This window comes from Lemur catta, chromosome 13 (genome assembly GCF_020740605.2).
Source record: "Lemur catta isolate mLemCat1 chromosome 13, mLemCat1.pri, whole genome shotgun sequence".
NCBI lineage: Eukaryota > Metazoa > Chordata > Mammalia > Primates > Lemuridae > Lemur > Lemur catta.
In genome coordinates this window covers 36954143-36976331 of record NC_059140.1, presented here as the reverse complement: position 1 = coordinate 36976331, position 22189 = coordinate 36954143, and the positions used below count along the sequence as shown (strand labels likewise).

Below are 22189 nucleotides of genomic sequence, written 5' to 3'. Positions count from 1 at the left end.
TTTCACCTCATACACATTTTTCCACCTGCTGACTTTGCCTTGTATCCTTTTGCTGTAAGTCATAGCCTTAATGATATGCTGAGTCCTGTGATTTCCTAATAGTGAAATCATCAGACCTGGAAATGGTGTTAGGGACTCCCAACACACAGATACATAAGACAAAACTCAATTTAATTATTCCTTTTATTTGTTTAAATAGGCTTTAAGGTATAACACAAATCTTTACCTCTTCTTTCTTTATATCTTTTTCTTGGTGCTGAAAAAATTCTACCTTCAGGCTTCCTGATGATGGCTGCTCTGGAGGAGGTAGATAACTCTTCGTGTTCACAGCATCAAAAAGTTTTTCCACAAATATCTGAGTCTCTAAAAATAAAACCCAAAACCACAGATTAAAAGACATTTGCTAAGATATTAATTCACACTTTTACACATCAGAACTCTAAAATGATGAAATACACCTTGACTATTATAAATTTAGAAATTATACTAAGGCACAAGTCCTGAGGTAATACTGACTCATTCAAGGGTGGTAATGACTGAAATGGCTAGAACTTCTAGGCCAGTCACTTCCAGCCATGAGTAGTCTCCATGTAGCCCACTCACTGTGCCAAACACAAATATTATCATTATCTAGCTATGAGCGAAGTACAAAAAGTTGACAAGCAATGTGCTAGACAAGATTCAAAGCAGTTTCCAAAGCAGTACTATCTTTAAATAAATAAGCATTCAGTCCTTTTCTTAATCCTTTAACCTGTGTAATAAAAAATATCAGCATAAATATGCTTTAAGAATAAGCATGAGGATGTTAATGATGAGAGGCTTTAAATAAGCTAAGAATATCCCAAGTAATAACATTGTTTGTTCAACTTTGTTACAATTGGAGCCTGTCTCTACTGAGCACTTTTAATACTCTGTGAATAACCTTGTTTAAAATAAAGTGGTATTTTAAAACCAAAGATCTTACCTTTCTGAAGAAATACATCCAGCTGATCAATACATAATGCCTTTAACTCTTTTTCACTTTTGTCTTTCTTTACTAAAGCCAGAACATATTTTGCTAGGGCTGATGGATCTGCATCACAGCTAAAGAAAAAAGCGATGTTGAAGGAAATTTAGCCATAAACAACTGCACGTTCTACAAATTCCAGTTACAAACTGACTTAGTAGGTATGATAAACAGTTAAGTGAGTTAACATATATAAAAAGCACCTGGCTTATGGAGGGTACTGAAGAAATCTAAGTTCTTCTCCTTAAATTAATGTACCTCACATGCTTTATGTAGCCATTATTATTTAAAAGCATACCACATGGTATATTAATCAAACAGCAGAAAAGACAGTCTAAAAATAAACCCAACTATATTAGGAATTTAGGTTTTATAAAGGTGGCATTCAAATCAACAAAGAGATGAATTATGAAATAAATAGTACTGAAATAATTTGGCAGTTACCTTTTTAAAAACTTACTTGAATTCTTAATTTATTCCATACACTATAATAAATATAAAACTATAAAACAAGAAACCATTATAGTATTAGAGGAAAACATGAATTATTTTATAACCCTGGAGGATTAATGAAGACACAAAATCCATAGAGTAAAAGAGCAATCTGATTATATAAGAAAATCAAAAACTTCAGAATGAAAAGAGTCAACAGACAAATGAGAAAAAAGCTCAAATAGTTTAACTCATCACAAAAAGGCAAATTCCTCTAACATGTAGGGTTTCTGCTAATCGAGTCCAACACCATAATTATGAGGAAAAAAATACAAAGAGTATGAATAGATACTAAAAAGAAATGAAAGTGACTCTTAAATATGACTAAAAATTCAACCTCATCCATAAGAGAAATGCAAGCTTAAGTTACAATGAAATATCATTTTTCAGTTATCAAGTTGGCAAAATCCAAAAATATGGAAATATATTCTGGTGGCAAGACTAAGGAAACAAGCAATTTTCATACTTTGAACTGGTGTGTGTAAACTGATAGCCCACTGTAAGAATATACCGGCAGTATCAAGGCCACAACTGCAATCCGATTCAGCAATTCTACTTCTATGAATCTATTCTACAGATATGCTTACATGTTCAAAATGACATGTGTAGAAGTTATCCACTGTTATACTGGTTGTAAAATCAAAAATGTGTAAATGTCCAGTTATAGAGGAATGACATATATGCAGCAAAAGGACACAAGAGTAATGCTGTTTTCATTTCTTACTGAAATCTTCATTATCAAATTTTTTTCACTTAAAAAGCAAGGTAGAGAAAAGGTTTGTACAGCATGCTACCCTTTGTGTTGGCGGAAAGGGAGAAATTATATATTTGGATTGGTTTATGTTTGAAATACTCATGAGGAAAGATAAACAACCAATAACTATTGTTACCTGTATGGGGGAGGATGACAGTGAAAACTAAGTGAAGGAAGGACAGGGCCAAGAGGGAAAACTTTTTTTTTTTAATTGACACATAATTGTACATATTTATGAGGTACAATGTGATAAGTCAATAACAGTACACAATGCATAATGATCAAATCAGGGTAATTAGCGTATCTATCACCTCAAACATTTAACATTTCTTTCTGTTAGGAACATTCAAAATCTTCTCTTCTAGCCACTTAAAAATATAGAATAAATTAACTATAGCCACCCCACAATGCTAAGGAACACTAGAACTTATTCTTCCTATCTAGCTGTAATTTTGCATTTGTTAGCCAACCTCTCCTGATCCCCAAATCCCCTAACCTTCCTGGCTTTTAGTAACTACTATTCTATTATACTCTCTACTTTTATGAGATCAACTTATTTAGCTTCCAAATAAGAGTGAGAACATGCAGTATTTATCTTTCTGTCCCTGGCTTATTTCACTTAACATAATGTAATGAAGGAAAGTTGTTTTTTGTTTGTTTTATACAGATGGGGACTCGCTATGTTACCCAGGATGGTCTTGATCTCCTGGCCTCAGGTGATCCTCCTGCCTAGATTTTATTTCATAGCTTGGTAGCATAAAAACAATGGCTTAATTTCACACCAATAACGTGAGGATCAGTAAAACAGATTTTCCAAGCATATGGATGACATTAAAAGGTTTAATGATAATAGCTTTAAAAAAAGATTAGGGAATTTCAGTAGGGACAGAGGACTACAAATGACCAGTGGAGAAAAGGATAACATAATTCATTTGAGGAAAAACACATACATGATACATTTGACATGACATATTCAATCCATTTTTATTTCTCTTTATTATAATAACTGTTAAAAGTTTCAACTAGGCTGGGTGCGGTGGCTCACGCCTGTAATCCTAGCCCTCTGGGAGGCCGAGGCGGGTGGATCGCTCAAGGTCAGGAGTTCGAGACCAGCCTGAGCAAGACCCCGTCTCTACTAAAAATAGAAAAAAATTATCTGGACAACTAAAAATATATATAGAAAAAGTTAGCTGGGCATGGTGGCTCATGCCTGTAGCCCCAGCTACTCGGGAGGCTGAGGCAGTAGGATCGCTTAAGCCCAGGAGTTTGAGGTTGCCATGGCACTGACGCCATGGCACTCACTCTAGCCCGGGCAACAAAGTGAGACTCTGTCTCAAAAAAAAAAAAAAAGTTTCAACTAACAATAATAAACACAAAATAGAGACTCCACATGTTCTAGGTAAGGTTGAAATGTTAAGATATTAATTAAATAACCTATACACATTAAAGCAAAGGTAGGCCAAAGGTAGTGGCTCATGCCTGTAATCCTAGCACTTTGGAAGGCAGAGGAGGGAGGATCACTTGAAGCCAGGAGTTCAATACCAGCCTGAACAATACAGCGAAACCCCACCTCTACAAAAAATAAAAAATTAGCAGGCATGTGGCACACACCTATAGTTCTAGCTACTCAGGAAGCTGAGGCAGTAGGATCCCTTGAACCCAGGAGTTCGAGAATACAGTGAGCTATGATTGTGCCACTGCACTCTAGTCATGAGTGACAGAGGGAGATCCTTCCTCAAAAAAAAAGACAAAGTTAAAATTTAAAAAAATCTAGAAAATACAAAACACATACTAAAACATCTCCATTCTTATACACAGAATATAATATATAGTGGTTCAACAAAAGTATACCAGTAATAAATGTCACTGAATCAAAAAGTACATCTTAAAGACGTGACTAGCTTTCATTGCACAGAATCTCTATGGAAAAACCTAACTGCAAGTCAATCAACAGGCCTAATTCATCCATTTTTATTTTGCTTTATTTTTTTATAAAGGCTGCACAGGGCCGGGTGCAGTGGCTCATGCCTGTAATCCTAGCACTCTGGGAGGCCGAGGTGGGTGGATCATTTGAGCTCAGGGTTTGAGATCAACCTGAGCAAGAGCAAGACCCTGTGTCTACTAAAACTAGAAAGAAGTTAGCTGGACAACTAAAAATATATAGAAAAAATTAGCCGGGCATGGTGGCGCATGCCTGTAGTCCCAGTTACTCAGGAGGCTGAGCCAGGAGGATCACTTAAGCCCAGGAGTTTGAGGTTGCTGTGAGCTAGGCTGATGCCACAGCACTCTAGCCTGGGCAACGGAGTGAGACTGTTTCAAAAAGAATAAAAAATAAAAAAAATAAAGGCTGCACAGGTAAATGATATACGGTGAGAGTTAAGAACTACTCTTTTAAGGAACCAGTATAGCATTTATTACATATGCTGTAAGACTCCCTTCTGTCTACATCATTATTAAAGTACATCTTCAAATTCTTAACCCCTCCCTCCAAAAAGGTAAAGTCTAATTTCCCATCCCTTAAGACTGGAATCCAGCAACTTGCTTCCAACAAATATGGTAGAACTGACAGTGTATCTGACCTCTGAGACTAGGTCATAAAAGGAATGTGGCATCCTCCTTGTTCTCCCATGTGCATGGGTGCACGCACGCTCGCGCTCTCTCTCTCTCTCTCTCTAATCACTTGTTCTAGAGAAAGCTGCTACCAAGTACACTCAAGAAGCCTTATGAATGCCATGTGATAATGAAATGTGAGCTCCAGACAATGACTAGCAAGGAACTGAGGTCTCTTGCCAATAGCCACATGTGAGTGAGCTTAGAAGCACACTCTACAATCACAGCGCAACCCAGAGAAGACTGCAGCTGTGACCAACAGCTTTGACTGCAATCTCATGAGAAACACTGAAGTCAGAAATACCCAGCTAACCTGCCCCCAAATTCCTGACCCATAGAAACTATGAGATCATAAATGTCTGATGTGCCACTAAGTTTCAAGGTAATTTGTTACTCAGTAATCATAAATCAACTTTTCTCATAAAACTATTTCCATTCATTTACAAAGACTTGAAGTTATAACCCAACAGCAAACAAGAAAAAAATCCATTTCAATGCAAGAGAGATTTTCAAAGATTTTCACTTTTTCTTCCAAAAATTTATTTCAATATTCTTATAACCAACATTTTCCTTAAAATACAGACAAAATGATTTATGATGAAGTAAATTTATGTTTTAGCATAATGAGCATAAAAATACTCAGATCTGTGATTTAAGCATGAAGAAGTGGGACAACCACCTTATAATGTATCTAGAGATACACTTACATCTCACAATCTGGTAACACTATATGAGACCATGAAACAATACTTATTCATGTTAGATAACCCGAATAAGCACAATCAACTAGACATCACGCTAAACATACTTCAGTTTACTGGAAATCATTATGATACACAATACTATTACTGTGTTTTTTGTGTTTCATTGCAACTGCTGTGAATAAAGTCAGAGTCTACACTGAATCCAAATACTATAATTCGATTTAATATTGGTTTGATCCTTGTGGCGAATTTTTAATAATGGTTTTTCTAATGACTTACCATTTTTCATTTCTCTAAACATCAAATCTATTTCATTCTCATATTACTTTTTAAATAGGACACTTCAGGAATGAATTAAAATGTTAGCAACTAAAAAATTGGAGGAAGACTTGTGATTTTTGTAATTATTGTGGTCTATAAACTACAGTTCTTACAAAACAGCAAGACAGAATTCCTGAACAATCTTTGTTCAACATCTTCTATAGGAAGCAATTTGAATTTAATCAAAAACCAGTAACCACAACCACCACACAATAAACTACCATATACAGAAATTCTAAATGCTTGAAATAGTCTAAAAGGCAGACTACTTTTAAAATTGGTTACAGTTCAAATGATATAGTAGAAGCAGGGCTTATAGTTTCACATTTAATAGGAAAACAACTGAATTTGCATTTAGGAGTCAATTTTTCTTAAGTCCCAGAAGAATTTTTAATTCACTATTTTTAAAAACAAAAGTATATACTTAAAAATCACAGTTGAGTAAACAATTTGAACCATAGAAGTTTATACCAAAATGTTAGGTACCAGGAACAGAAAGGCAAAATGTATGTTCTCTTTTCTATTTGTCTTAATTAAAAGTGCCAATGCTATATTATCTGAATACCCAGCAATGGTAACCTGATATGCAAAAATCAATTAAATAAAAAAATTTTTACCTAATTGAAAGAAAATTATATTCAGGTAGTAAAGGTTTTAAAAAATTGTCTCCATGGCAAGTAAGACTGTTCATGAGTACTTTACTATACCAGTTGCCACTGCTGATAAGTTTGTGATTTGAATGATACATATCTTATCAGATCTAGACTTTACTCTCTGCTATGCTGGAAATGTGAAAGAAAAATGGGACTGAAATCGTCTTACAGATCAGGAAGAAAAAAAGTTTTAAAAATGTTTAAGGATTAAGAAATAATATCGGAAGAATGACGCACTTCCTACTTAGAAACCAGGCCAAATTCTCACTGATTCTATGTTCTATAAGCTCTTCTTAGCCCCCAAACAACCAAAATATGCCCATAAAGTATGACTCTGACCACAGAGTGCTCCAACTCCTATTACTCTTCTGTGTGTGTGATGGGGCTGGCAAGGCAGGGGGGCAAGGAGAATACAAACAAAAACAAAGAAAGCCAAAAGCTACGTAAGGAAGGCACGAGACCTGACTTACCAATAGCATTTGTGGAAAGTAGGGTAGAAGGGGAGCAACTTAAGTATTTTAGGAAACAGTAAGTTAAATGAGATCAAAGTATAAAATGGTTGGGGGAAAACAAATTATAAAGATGCAATAAAACAGAAAATTGACAACTAGAGAGAAAACAGTGCTGCTTTTCTATGCAATAGAGAGCACTACTGTTTCCAGTTCTAGGTGCCATCTTTATAAATATATAAATAAACTCAAACAGATTCTTAGAAAATGACCAAGATACTAAATGGATGTCATTATCAGATAGTTTACTAGGGATTCTCATCCTGGAGAATTGAAATAATCAGAGAGAACTTGGTCAGTCTTCAAATAATTGAAGGACTATTACAAGGAAGAACTACTTCATTTATTCAATATACTCTCCACGGGATATAATTAGAACCAGTAAATGGAAGCAATCAAATAGATTCTGGCTTAAAATAGAGATGGACTTTTTTAATAATCAGAGGCCTTCCAAAGGCAAAATAAACTGCCTGAAAAAAAGCCTTCTTCGTCATTCAAATATTTTCAAGCACAGGCTGAAAACTCCTTGGCAGATAAGTACTGGATTGGACAGTGAGTCCCTCAAAATCCTGAAAGAGACCTTAGGTTTCATTTTGTTCATGAGATATTTTGCAAATATAAGAAATATAAGACAATACTCCCTTCAATTACTGATCTACATATATTAGTCATAAAGTTATTTTTAAAAATACGCTATAGATAAAATACACACTATTAAAGATAATTTTATTGAACACATTCAAAACCAGAACTTCTTACTCATGTGTATGGCCTCTGGACCTTATGGTCCCTGAGACATAGTATAGAGAGCCAGAGCAAGAGAGAGATTATATATACAAACCTTTCTCACTAGATCACTGGCTCATTTCTATCAGGGACCCTTTCTTTTTCATCTTCATAAAGTTTGATGAATAAAAGAAAATTTATTATGTTAGATTTAGAGATAATCTTCCAAATATCATATTTATTAGTCAAAAACATTTAATAAGTACCTATTTCAGATACTGTTCTAGATCCCAAAGATAAAACTAAGTGCTCTGAAGAAAAACAATCCAGGGTAAAGAGATTAAATGTAAAGGAAGAGGACAGAAGAGAAATAGAAGCAAGGAGGGAATGAATTTTATCTTAGATAAGATCATCAGGGAAGGACTGATGAAGTGACATTTAAACAGGGATCTGAATTTAGACAGGAATGGGAATGGAATGCGAGCATGACTTGTGGCTACCTGGGAAAAGGACAGTGCAGGACAAGGGAACCCATCAGAAAGGGCCTGAGGTGGGAGCCTACTGGAAACTTGTGAGGAACACAGTCCAGAGAAATGGAGCAAAATGAGCATTCACAAACATTTGGATTTCCAATCTTACCCCTCTCCAAGGATTTCAAATTAACTACTTCAGTGAGCTTTGGCAAATTAAATACACAAATCACTATTAAGTCATTCAAATCAATGATTTTAAAGGCATTAAAAATAAACTGAGGCCGGGCATGGTGGCTCATGCCTGTAATCCTAGCACTCTGGGAAGCCGAGGTGGGAGGATCTCTCAAAGTCAGGAGTTCGAGACCAGCCTGAGCAAGAGCGAGAACCCATCTCTACTAAAAAATAGAAAGAAATTATCTGGACAACTAAAAATATACAGAAAAAATCAGCCAGGCATGATGGTGCATGCCTGTAGTCCCAGCTATTTGGGAGGCTGAGGTAGAAGGATCTCGTAAGCCCAAGAGTTTGAGGTTGCTGTGAGCTAGGCTGATGCCACAGCACTCACTCTAGCCCGGGCAACAGAGCGAGACTCTGTCTCAAAAAAATAAAAGTAAAAATAAATAAATAAATAAACTGAACAGACTGTGTTAAGGATACAGCTAATAGGAAAGCATTTTTATTTTTAAAAATAGTTCATTTGGAGAGTTCCAGCTTCATGCATTCCCTTTAGAAGCATGGCAGTGACCGCATAAGAGGGTCATTCTCTTCCAACTATATCTAGGAGGAGGAAAGTACACACACTAAGGAAGAGAAGCCAAAATAATGCCAAAAATCAAAATTTATAAGAAAATCTCCCCCCAAAACCCCTGAATTTTAATAGTTTAAATAATATGAATCAAATCACCCTAGAAATAAAGGTTGTAATTAATCCTCCTAACACATTCATCATATTAGTGTTTTGGCTTTTAGTTTTTAATTTATGATTTTCAAAATAGTAAAGAGACGGCAAAGTAAAAAAAGCTATAACACTGCAGTACAATATTTCAAAAAGAAGTTTGTTTTGCTCAAGTTTCTTGGAGACTTTAGAAATTCAGTGGAAGATAACTGATGGAATTTAACCCAAGCTTCCATTTTCAGTAATCTTGAAAAGGAGCTGGAGGTGGTAGTGGGAATTAAAAATTAAATTTAAATATGCTAACTGAGTAACTTTAGAACACGGATATGCACCCACGTCTGTTCTTTCCAAATTTTCATTTTATGTTCAAGAAAAATATCTAATTTGCATCAGTCATGATTGTATATTCTGTAGTTAGAATTACTCTTTTAAAAATCCAAATTTCATTGCAACAACACAAAACGTAGACTGATAGTTTTAATTGCTGTTATTATGCCATTCCATTCAATGCAAATGAGAAAAAACAGATTTGCACACAGTAACTAGTTACAGCAAAGGTTACTCATTAAGAGTCATACAGTCTATTCTACAAAATAAAATCATCACAATATAAGCATATCTAAACACAATCCATCCTTTGGTATCACACAATCTACTTCTTAATCACTGCAAAAATGTATCAAGTACATGTAATTATAACACTAAAAACTATTCAGTCAGTTCTTTGATTCTCCTATATCACCCCAAGAAATGTAATAGCAGTGATTCCTTCTCACTTTAGAACAGTGGTTCTCAAATTTTTGGTCTTAGGACCCCTCTATGATTTAAAAATTAGAGACAACTCCAAGGCGCTTTTTATTTTAAAGGGTTATATCAATATTTACCATATTAAAAATTAAAACTGAGTAAATTTTAACTTAGTTTAGCTTGAAATAACAATAAATACATTACAACTTAGCATAAACACATTTTTTTGAGTAATCGAAAGGAAGAATTTATTGATACAAATAAATCGGAAGTCCAAATGTGGAGCTCACTTTAGGCACAGTGGGATCTAGGAGTTCAAATGATGTCACCAGGACCCTCTAGGTTTTACTATGCTTTCATTTGACTTTCAGGCAGGCCCATTCTGTGTGGCAACAATGGCCCCAGGCAGTTCCAGGTTTACACTATTCTCACAGCTAGGGAAGCCAGAAAAAGGAAGCTGCCCTTCTCTTCTCCAGCATCCATACTGGCCTATGAAAATGACTCATCTTCCCCAGCTTAGGTCATATCCCCACTGGAGGCTAGAGATGGGTATAGCTCAATGACTGATGATTAACAGCCTCACCTGACACTAAATACCATGTATGTTAATGGAAAAATAACTGTATTTTCTAAAACAAAATAAAAATTTTATGAGAGAGTGACAATGTTTTACATTTTGGCAAATACCTTCGTCTGGCTTAAGAGAAGACAGACCAATTCTTATATGTGCTTTTAGATTTGATCTGTTGTGATATGTTATTTTGGTTGAAGTATATGAAGAGAATCTGGCTCTACCCAGATATATAACTGGAAAAATGGAGACCTCACAGATGCCAGGAAAGGATCGCAGGAAATTCCAGGAGTTGTAACACATTTGAGAACCACCACAGAAGTTATTTAGGAAGTATCTTTTAAGTGTCTAATTCAAAAACAAATCAATTTTTATACTTTCAAAGATAAAACCCAATAGTCAGATTCCAAAGCCAAAGTAAAAGTTTGTACTGTTCAGTGCAGAGCTACTGCCCAAATGACAAATTAAGCACAGATAGCTGTGATTGTAACATCATGCCACAGAACTCTCTCTTAAAAGTGGAACTGCAACACAGCAGCCCATGACAAAACTCCATATTTAGGTATTTTTTTTATTCCAATGTATAGTTGAGGAAGAACTGAGTTCTCTGAGAAAGAGATGGATTGCAGAGTCCACCCTTTCAATTACTCGCATTCTACCTAGTTACAAAACAGATCTCAGGTAATCCATCTTTTCAGTTACTAAAAGGAGAGAGCAGAGGCTAGTCAACATTTTCTTTCACAACCACAAAGGCAAACTTATCCAAAAGAAATATCACAAAGACTAGATATATGGAAAACCTAGTTCTAGCATTCTGTTCTACACACTTGGCTGTGTCAAACCCTTAAGACTTGTTTCTCACGTATTTTTTAAAAGGTCTGGCTGATGTTGTGTGGTCACATATAATATCTCTTCTAAATCTCTAACATTGCCACCAAAATTTTCTAAGATTGCCACCAAAATCATGCTGAAATTTTTCATTAAAAAGGAGAAATTGTTATAGACACTTTTCAGCTAAGAAATTTCAAGTCTAAGGAAACTAAGCTTCAGTTTCTTCACCTGAGGTAACAGCTGCTCTCCCAAACTAGAAATAATTACAAATAATATGAGATTACAAATAAGAAAACATTTTATCAGCCTGCCAAACACCAAAACAAATGTTGAGGGATTACTAAAGAATGAACTATGATAAAATTTTAAAGTTATAAAATGCCTCTACTCACCCCTAAGAATATACTTTCGTTAAAAACTGGTTGCTACAGTTTAAATACTATATTACCTTTCAAACCCACTTTGTTCTAAGCCAAATTGTCAGCCTTTCCTTGAAGCAGCTTGGTACTGTAAAAAAGCATGAAACAAACTTCAAAAAGCTGGAGTTTTCAGATTTCTAGTCTAGTGTTATTTCTACTTTATTCACTAGTTATATAATCCTGGGTTAGCATGTTATTTCTCTAGACTTTAGTTTACTCATTTTTTTAAATAAAGGCACCTAACTATATGATCTGAAAAAGTGGGTCATTTGGGGGAATAAAATGCTAAGCTTTCACCATCATTTCACCCTTTCTCCCTTCCCGTTCCCAGTAACTTTTAGTTACCAGAACTTCAAAATAATTCAGTACTTAATGTTAGCATCATCAGGATTTTGTTTTCCTTTACAACTTCTTGAAGAGCCATAGAATCCCATTTTCTCAACACTCATCAAAAAAATTTTGAACCATTGGGAGGGATAAATAATAACTAAAGTCTTCTAAATGGCAACATTTTGCATCTCTTTCCTAAATTGCCAGACTTTGTACATTTTTACCACTGTTAAATTGTAACTAGTGGTTTGTTTGTCTGCTTCTCCCATAGGTAACTATGTTTGCCTTTTCCTCAGAACCAATCACAATGTATTGAAAAGTAGCTACTAATTACCAACATTATATGAGGGCATACTACATCAGGGTCACAGCAACTAATACTCAGAAAAAGCAATTTTCACGTTTATGTCAAACCCAATTAGGGCAAATACAAAAATGTATTAAAAAGTTCACAGACCTGTCACAGATACAAAAAAGGTCAATACAAATGTCTCCAGTACATTGACAAGTCCTTCCTAGTTGCCCTTTCCTCCCATATCCTTACTGCTGAAGAATATATATTAGACTGCCCTTGTACAAATTTGGTATATATGTCGCAAGGATATCTCCTCCTCTCTTGCTACCTCCTAGACTAACTAAAGAGCACCACCTGCCAAAGTCCTAGTTCAGGCATTTCACAACTCACTCTTAAACTAAAATAAAAAAGTGTTAACTAGCTCTCCTTGTCTCCCAAATACTACATACTAACCAAACATCTATATGCCATAAACAACATTCTTAAAAAGAGATCTGATCAAGTTACTCCCATTTTAAGCAAACTTCCCAATATCTCATAATGTAGCCCCACAAAATGTCCAAACACTTCAGCATGGCAATAAAACCTTCTGTTAATCTGAAACCAACAAACACTAGGTAGACTCAAATGCCTTTTCCTAATCACAATGAATATGCATGGTTCCTCAATATATGATTCCTCATATATTCTTACAGAATGTAACTGTTCTTCCAATTTGGGCTATTTAATATTATCAGAAACATCCAAACTTTACAATTAAGGATAGTACATAAGAAACTTTATAGACTGGTAACTGCAAGTTTATAATGCAGTTTTTAAAATGGGAAACCTCTTTCACAGTCTATATGCCATTATAAAGAATTTAGTGTTTTATCATTAAAGAAAATAATATGAACATATTAGGATCACTCTGGCAATTTCTTATAAAATAGCCCCAAAAAGGTCATAAATTATAGGTCTCAAAGTCTCTGCTATTAAATTTAAAATTGTTACAAGGAGCAGTAAATAAATGATCTGAACTGCATATTAATGCTTACATTGGATTTGTAATCATTCAAATGTTTTTCATTTATAATTGACTTCATTTAAGATTTCATAAATGTTTTTTCCTAGCAACTTCAAAATTGCCAGTAAGCAATGGAAAATAAATAACTGGAGAATGTATGCAGGAGAGGTTATAGAGAACTCAAAAGCAGACTAGAATTTACACTGACACAATATCTCCTTTAACTTCTTTTAAAATGGCTCTTTGAGGCAAGAAAACGAGGGGAATTACATGTCACAATGCAATACATGACATCATAAAACAACTTTATCTGAAGTACTGGATTTAAACCACCAAGAAAGTACCTGGCCCAGCTTTCAAACATACACTTCTTAATTCTCAGAAAGCCTCCAACAGCACCATTAGCTGACTTCTGGAAAATAATATTGACTAATGAGAAGAAAGCACACTTACTCATAGGGGAAGATATTCGTTACAGAGTTATTTAGAAAGTCAAAACCAAGAAAAATAGTTTAGAAAGTCAGAAAATAAAAAACAACCTAAATGACAACCAAGAACAAAATGATTACATAAACTACAGTCTTCTATCCAAGCACTAACCAGACCCGACCCTGCTTAGCTTCCAAGATCAGATGAGATCAGGTGCATTCAGAGTGGATAACCAGATAGTTCCGTTCATGCAGTAACATTGGACTTCAGCCATTTTAAAAGTATAAAGACTACATTATTAATACAAGAGTGAGAAGTGAGGACTTTTTACTCTTCATTTCAAAGCCTTCTGGTAAGTTTCCCTTATTTTAACTATGTGTAGGGATTACTTAATAATTTCTTAATAATTTAAGAAAACAGGCTATATTTTTTTCTAAAAAGTAATGGTCACATCATACATAAAGCACTACTAAAACAAATTGCAATATATTCTCATAATAGAATACTAGAAAGAAGTTTTAGGGGAGGATGTGCAGTGTTATCTGAAATAGGATATTATTCATATGAATTATTCATATGAGTAGTGAATAATATCCCATTTATATAAAAATTATATATCTACATAAATAGCTGATACATGTATGTTTACTTTAATACTATGTTTACATATTTATATATGTGAATCAGGAAGGGGTGAGAAAACTCATCTTGGGTTTCCACTTCTATACTGTTCGAATATTTACTAAAACAACAATGTATTATTTTCAATTAAAAAGACATACAAAATTGTGTTAAATTAACTAATCTAGCCTAAAACAATATGGGCATTATTATCATAACTACTGTATACAGCATGATTCTAACAATGGAATACCACTGAGCAACAAAAAACACCAACAAAAAAAAACCTACAGATATATGCAACAATGTGGATAAATCTCAGGAATATTATAAGGAGTTAAAAAGATCTTTCTAAGGAGTTAAAAAGATCATCTTTTTAACAACAAACTCCATGATCCCATTTATGTGAAGTTCTAGAACAATATTAATATATAATGGAAAAAAATCATAACAGTGCTTTCTTCTAGAGGTAGGTGGGAGCATAGGAAAGGGAATGAGAAATCTTTCCAGGGTGATAGTAATGTTCTTTATCTTGATGGGGATTGGTTTAAAAAATGTATGCATTTGTCAAAACTCATTAAATGGTACACTTAAGATCTGTGCACTTGATTGTATGTAAATCCTAAAATTTAAAACCATAAAAAAAACTAAATAAATACTGAACGAAAGCATGATGTGCATGTTTTCGGGGTTCACTGATGTCTGTAACTCACTTTGAAATGAATCAAAGAATAGTGACAAGTACACTAAAATGTCAATGGTAGAATCTAAGTGATGGGTATGTCACTGTAAAATTCTTTCAACTTTTCTTTTTTTTTTTTTTTTTTTTTTTGAGACAGAGTCTCGCTCTGTTGCCCGGGCTAGAGTGAGTGTCGTGGCATCAGCCTGGCTCACAGCAACCTCAGACTCCTGGGCTTAAGCGATCCTACTGCCTCAGCCTCCCGAGTAGCTGGGACTACAGGCATGAGCCACCATGCCCGGCTAATTTTTTGTATATATATTTTTAGTTGGCCAGATAATTTCTTTCTGTTTTTAGTAGAGACGGGGTCTCACTCTTGCTCAGGCTGGTCTCGAACTCCTGACCTCGAGCAATCCACCCGCCTCGGCCTCCCAGAGCTAGGATTACAGGCGTGAGCCACCGCGCCCGGCCTCAACTTTTCTATATATTCAAAATTCACAATAAAAAGTTGTGGGAGGAGAGCAGTCAAGCAAAACAGCCAGGAAAATTCTGAAAATGAACATTAATGACAGGGAACTAGCCTTATCAGGAATTACACATCACCAAAAATTAAATGTAGTGTGGTAGACATAGATCAATACAACATACAAAAAGTCTAGAATAAACCCAAATACATACAAGAATTTAGTATATAACTAAGGTTGCATCTCGAATCATTATAAAAACATGCAGTCAATTGTATAGGGATAACTTTGTATGCAAGTGAATAAAAGTAAATCAGTAAGACCAGATCCATACTGCATACCTTACTCTCTTTAAGTGTTAAAAATAAGATCATAAAGGACATGGATGACACTATTAGAAAGTATCTCTGAAAGACATACAATGATGTTTCAATTTCTGGCTCACTGACTTCCTGTGGTAAGTCACGGTATGATTGGTAGCATGCCTGTCTTTAAAGTTTTAAATTGATTGTGGTAAGTCAATTACTATACGAGCAAAAAGTAAGTCCTATTAATGACAGTTATTGCTATATTATTATTGTCAATGTCTTTGTCTCAGAACAGGGTTTTTCTGACAACATAAAATTGACTCCATGAAATAAAAGACAAATTCAATTACATAAAACATTTCTATATTAGATAATTTACCATAAGCAGAATCAAAACATAAATGTCAGTATGGGAAAGAGAAAGTTGCAGTCCATGTCAAAATTTCTCAATTTATGAAAAGCCTCTACAATTCAGTGTTTTAAGAAACCAACAATGTATCAGAAAAACTATGAAGGGTATGAACAATCAAAAGAAAAAAATAAGGCTCTTAAACCTAAGAAAAATGTCTCAATCTAACTTATAAGACAAATACATGTTAAAACTACATTAGCAGTTCTACTTCTGGTTGAATGTGGAAAATCACAAAAGGCCACTGTTCTCACCCCAACAGCAAAAGATAACCCACTTATGCTATAAAACCACAGTATTTTTCAAAGCCAAATAAGCTGAGGAGACATAACTTAAGTGAACTAATTACATCCTAGGAAGTGACAAGCTCTTCAGAAAAGAAACCCATGGTTACTCTCATCCCTGGTAGAAACTCAAGTAGAAAGATCTGCCATAGATGGAGATAAGGAAAAACCAGCCAAACTTTCAATCATCTTTTACCAGTCACATATGGGCTATCAAGACATTTGAATCCCAAGGACCACAATGATGGCAATATTTTTTTGTCAACAGCAGCTCACCTACTGAGTGTTGATACTTTGGGTCTGAGTGAAGAAAAAAAAAATCCCAAGGACCATAGCCACAAAGTGAGTCTACAACCACTCATTAACACTTACCAACCAAAAACTCTGTAGTCATTCTGGGAGCAGGGAACAGATTGCCAACACTCTACTAGCTTTTAGCTAGCAAAGTCTGACAGTGGAGCAAGAGGGCTGAGCAAAACTCCTCTGAGGCATTATAAGCCTTCACAGAGAATTGGGTGGGTTACCTTTCAAAAGACAAGGGAAGGAGCAACTATGGTGAAAAACAGTTCCAAAAGTCATGAAGGCAGGAGGTGGAAATAAAGAACAAAGATCTCTTCAACAACTCAAAAAACCTGGCAGCAGAGCTGTCAAACAGATTATCCACAGTTCCAAAAGCTGGGGGCTTGGAGGTAAAGGCAGACATCCAGAATCTCACCAGTTCTGATTCTAGGTCCTACCAAAGGGAAAATTCTGATCCTGCCCTCAAAACATTTGAAACCAATGGTGAACTAAATCAAACTGAAGTTGTTACAAAGCCCATAACCAGTTCAACTACAGAGCAATTGACTCAGCCTCACCTCTACTGACTTAACATAAGAAAGGGCATGACCCTCACTGCAAATAAACCTTTCTTACTCCAGTCTCTACAGTTCTTTTACACAAAAGGTCCTGCATAAGACCAAATAACAAGGAACACAAAATAGTAAGAAAATATGATCCACATGAAAATAAACGGTCACTGGAAGCATATCCAGATAGTGACCTGATAACAGAATAGATACTTTACAATAACTATGATAAAAATGCTAAATTATCTATTGGAAAATGTGGACAACATGCATGAAGAGATACTGAACATCAGCTAATACACAGAAATTAAAAAAAAAAAAAAGAGAGAGAGAGCCAACTGGAAAAACCTAGAAATACAAAATATGACACCAGAAATAAAAAAAAATTATGCTTTGTAGCACACTGGAAACCATACAGAAAAACAACAGTTAACTTGAAGATAGGAAAACAAAAAATATACAAACCAAGAGCAAAGGGACAAATGTAATTTTTTGCATCATATCTGAGATCTGTAGGATAATATCAAACAATCTAACATACAAGTAACTGAAGGCTCAGAAAAAAAGGAAAGAAAAATAAGGCAGAAAAAAATATGAAAACATAATGACCAAGAACTTTCCAAAACTGATGAATGACACAGATCCAAAGTGGCAAACCCAAAAAGGATAAAACACACACACACACACACACTAACACAGACACATGTGCGTGCACACACGTGCACACATGCATATCACAGTCACACTGCTTACTAAATAAAAAGAACTGAATCTTAAAGGTAGTCAAAGGGGAAAAATAGACACATTACATAAAGGAGAACAAATACTCAAATGATAGCAGATTTCTCACCAGAAACAACAGAGGACAGAGGCAAAGGAATAATATCATACAACGGCCTAAATAAAGGTGTAAAATCAATGACCTAGGTACCACCTTAAGAAAAAGGAAAAAAGGACAGTAAATTAAACCCAAAGTGTTAATGATAAAAATAAAACATTGAAATAGAAAACAGAAAAAAAAAATTATTCTTTGAAAAGAATAAAATTGACAAGTATTAGCAAAACTGATCAAGAAAATAAAAAAGCAAAATTACCAACAACAGGTATGATTTAAAAGAAGGGGGCCATCACAATAAATCCTATAGTCATTATATGAATAATAAGGCTACAATGCAAACTTTATGTCGATAAATTTGGCAAATTAGAGAAAAATCCTTGAAAATCATTAACTGTAAAAAGTGACACAAGTAGAAACAATACCTACATAGCCCTATACTTATTAAAGACATTGATTTTGTCATCAAAAATCCTTGCCACAACAACAACTTTAGTCCCAAATGGCTTCACTGGTGAAGAATCCCAAACACTTTAAGAAAAAATAGTAATAATACTAATCTTAAATAAAGTATTTCAGAAAGAGGACAGAATACTTACCCGCTTGTTTTAGTATTAGCAAATCAAAGCTAGGAATATGTATTTAAAAAAAACATCATGATCAAGCAGTGTTTATCTCAGGAATGCAAGGTTGGCTTAACATTTGAAAAATCAATCCATTTAATATACCATATTAACAGAAAAAGGGAGAAAAATCCTTATGTTTATCTCAAAAAATGCAGAAAAAGAATTGAACAAATCCAACACCCTTTCATGACAAAAATACTCAGCAAATTAAAAAAAAAGAGAACTTTCTCAATCTAGTAATAGGCAGTTACTAAAAACTTAGAGCTAATGTCAGATAATACTGAAACATTAAATCTCTTTACTCTTAGACTGAGACAAGACGAGGGATGCCCACTTTTTCCACTCCAATTCAACATCATACTGTGGCTTCTAGCCAGGTTACAAGACATAAAGGCATAAAAATCAGAAAAGAAAAACTGTCATTATTTACAGATGAAAAGATCGGTGCAAGAAAATTTCATAGAATCTACAAAATAGCTACTAGAACTAAAAAGTACACAGTATAAGTTTCAGAATTCAACATCAATATAAAAATATCAATTATACTTCTGTACACAAACAGTAAAAATTGGGAAATAAAAATTTTAAATGCAACTTATTAAACACCACGTGCCAAGAAAAAAAACATTAAAAAAAATTTGTAAAATCTCTATACAGAAAACTATAAAAAATGCTTGTATATATTATATAAAAATATCTCAGAAGGCAAAAGATCTTAGAAGAATCACTGAGTAACAAATTTTGAACTGTTATTCCATACACATATAAAAGATACCAAATATAACCTTAAGTTAAAAATAAACTTTTATCTATTTCAAAATTACTATTTGTAAACTGAAAAAGACTTATTTCACAGAAATAAGGTAGTGGGAGGGTAGTAAGTCTGGCAGGAATAGTTTACCATCCACTCATTTCTCTTATCCATTCTCTTTTCTCTGAGGGGACAAAGAAAGCAGGAGGAAGATAGAAAAAAATCTTAAACGCCATTTAGCTCAAGCCTGAGTTAGTGATATTCAATATATACATACCTACCATGAGAATATCTTATTTTCCATTTTGCTGGTAATACTGTATCTCTTATTGTAAGCATTTAAAATAATTTTGACAAGCACTGTATACCAAAGATAAGGAAGTACTACAACATATAGAAAATGCTAAATTTATTTTAATTACCCAGCACTCAGATGGGAAAGGCCAAATAAGACTACAGCAGTAAAATGTAGTAATGAGAGGCAATTCATCAAAAGTTTAACGTATGAAGAGAGTAATGAAAAATATTTTAGCCAATTATTAACTACAGAATATTAACTCTTCTATCAGCTATAAAATTCAACAGATTAGAATTACTATATATAATTCTCTTTGTGCAGCCTCATGAAAGTAGCAATCTTGAACATAGTAACATTCAATAATACTTTGAGTAATTATTAATACTCTTAAATGTCCTTACCAGCCCCCCCCCAAAATCACTAAATTACCTGAACTTAAGATTTACCTAATCTGAAGGTGCTATGAAGTAAAAAGAGACAGAAATAGACCCAAAGATTACTTAATTTTGAAACTGCTCATACCTGCTTCTCTGAAATAAATTTCAAGGTAAAATAGGGTGGATTTTATAGTGTTACCCAAATTATTGTACATAAACTAGAAATTTCAACTAATGCATTTAATACCCAAGTATATAACACACAGAAGGCATTGTGCTAGGTGCTGTACAGAACAGGAAGACAGTTAAATCCTAAGAGCTGAAGTCTGCTTTCAAGGGCCTGAGAGCAGACAATAAAGCCAAAACAAGTAACAATTAACTAAATAAGTGTGCAAGTGGTAAGTGTCATAAACGATGCAAACTAGTGCTGGGAGAGGAGTCAGGGTGGGAGAAGTCACTGCTTCCAGCTGGATAGATCACAGATAGCTTTCTGGAAGAACTGGAATCACACTTTATCTTTGCTTTCAACATATATAAAGGATATAGATAAAGCATTATACATTATAATGCACAACAAGGTTCTGGAATCAAAATGTCTTGTGTTGGATCCCTTGTGCATCACTCACTAGCTATGAATGGAGTACACTATTTAACGTTCCTAAGACTCAATTTCCTCATCTTTAAAATTGGGATAAATGAACTTAGCTCATGTACAATGAATGCACAATGATGAACACATAGTAAGCACTTAATGAATACTACCTACTACTTAAAGTTGGGAAAAAAGGGACAGTAAAAACAACATGATAGTGACTCACAATGAAAATTCAGCTTTGCTGAAATCAAGACTCATGTAAAAATAGAAAGATGTAAGTGGAAAGATAATTTGAAGCAGATCATTAGCATTCTGAAAGCCAAGCTATAAAGCGTGCAATTTATCTAGGAATGCTGAAGGTTTTGATCAAGCAATGGGGTATGAACAAGGTTGGACATCCATGTCAGAAGTGGAAAGGAGAAAGAACTGGAGATAGAGATTTATTAGGAAACAAACTGCAATGTTTTAAATAAGGAGTGTAAGCCCCCTGCTAAGCAAAGTCAGTTAGGATTATTAATAGAATGAATCGGAACCTAATGATTAAGTCAATGGGGTACAAGGAGCAGAAGGAGGAAAAGCCAAAAAAACAAAATTTCAAGCCTGGATAATTTGGAGAAATGAAATGGAAGTAAGTAAATCCACAGAACATTTATTTCCAGAAATGTAGTTTAAAGTTCTGTTGAGAGATCCAGACAGACATACAGCTAACAATTAGAGATAAGAGCTTAAAACTTTGAAGAATGGTTAAGTCTAAACATACTTATGTGAAAAATAAATGTAGAGAGTAGAGATTCTAGCTTGGAGTCCATTAACAAGTTCAAGTTGAAAAAGCTCTGAAATTCAATGCAAACATGTATGTATATGCAACATCCTAGGGAAGGGAGTCTTTAATGAGATTTTCAAAGGATCTACAAAACATACCCCACCCCAAAAGTTTTTAAGAACCACTGGCATGGATTATAAAAGAAACCGTTCATAAAAATTGTCTCAGTCCATCTGTGCTGCTATAACAGAATACCACATATTAAGTAATTTATAATGACCAGAAATTTGTTGGCTCACAGTTCTGGAGGCTGGGAAGTCCAATATCAAGGCACTGGCAGGTTTAGTAATTCTGATTCCAAGATGGAACCCTGAACACTACATCCTCTGGAGGGGAGTAGGGCAAAGAGGCAAAAGGAGACCAAACTTGCCCTTTCATAATAGCATTAATTCCACTGATAAGGGCAGAGCCCTTATGACCTAATCACCTCTTACAACTGTTAAAATGTCAATTAAATTTCTACTTGACTTTTGGAAGAGACAAACATTCAAACCATAGTA

At 34.5% G+C, this 22189-nt stretch overlaps 1 protein-coding gene and 1 non-coding gene across 19 annotated transcripts in view; one reads left to right on the top strand and one right to left on the bottom strand.

Annotated features, from left to right (window-relative positions):
- Positions 1-22189, bottom strand: part of RBM26 (RNA binding motif protein 26) — an 85672-nt gene that overhangs the window by 58020 nt on the left and 5463 nt on the right. For all 18 annotated transcript variants that reach the window (XM_045567500.1, XM_045567501.1, XM_045567495.1 and 15 more), the window contains exons 2-3: positions 965-1083; positions 227-363 (exon numbers count right to left, since the gene is read on the bottom strand). In XM_045567500.1, coding sequence (XP_045423456.1) covers positions 227-363; positions 965-1083 — 256 coding nt within the window. The remainder of the gene's footprint in view (positions 1-226; positions 364-964; positions 1084-22189) is intronic.
- Positions 16773-16844, top strand: LOC123649565. Its single transcript, XR_006739065.1, has one exon. It is a non-coding gene; the product is annotated as a small nucleolar RNA SNORD56 (small nucleolar RNA).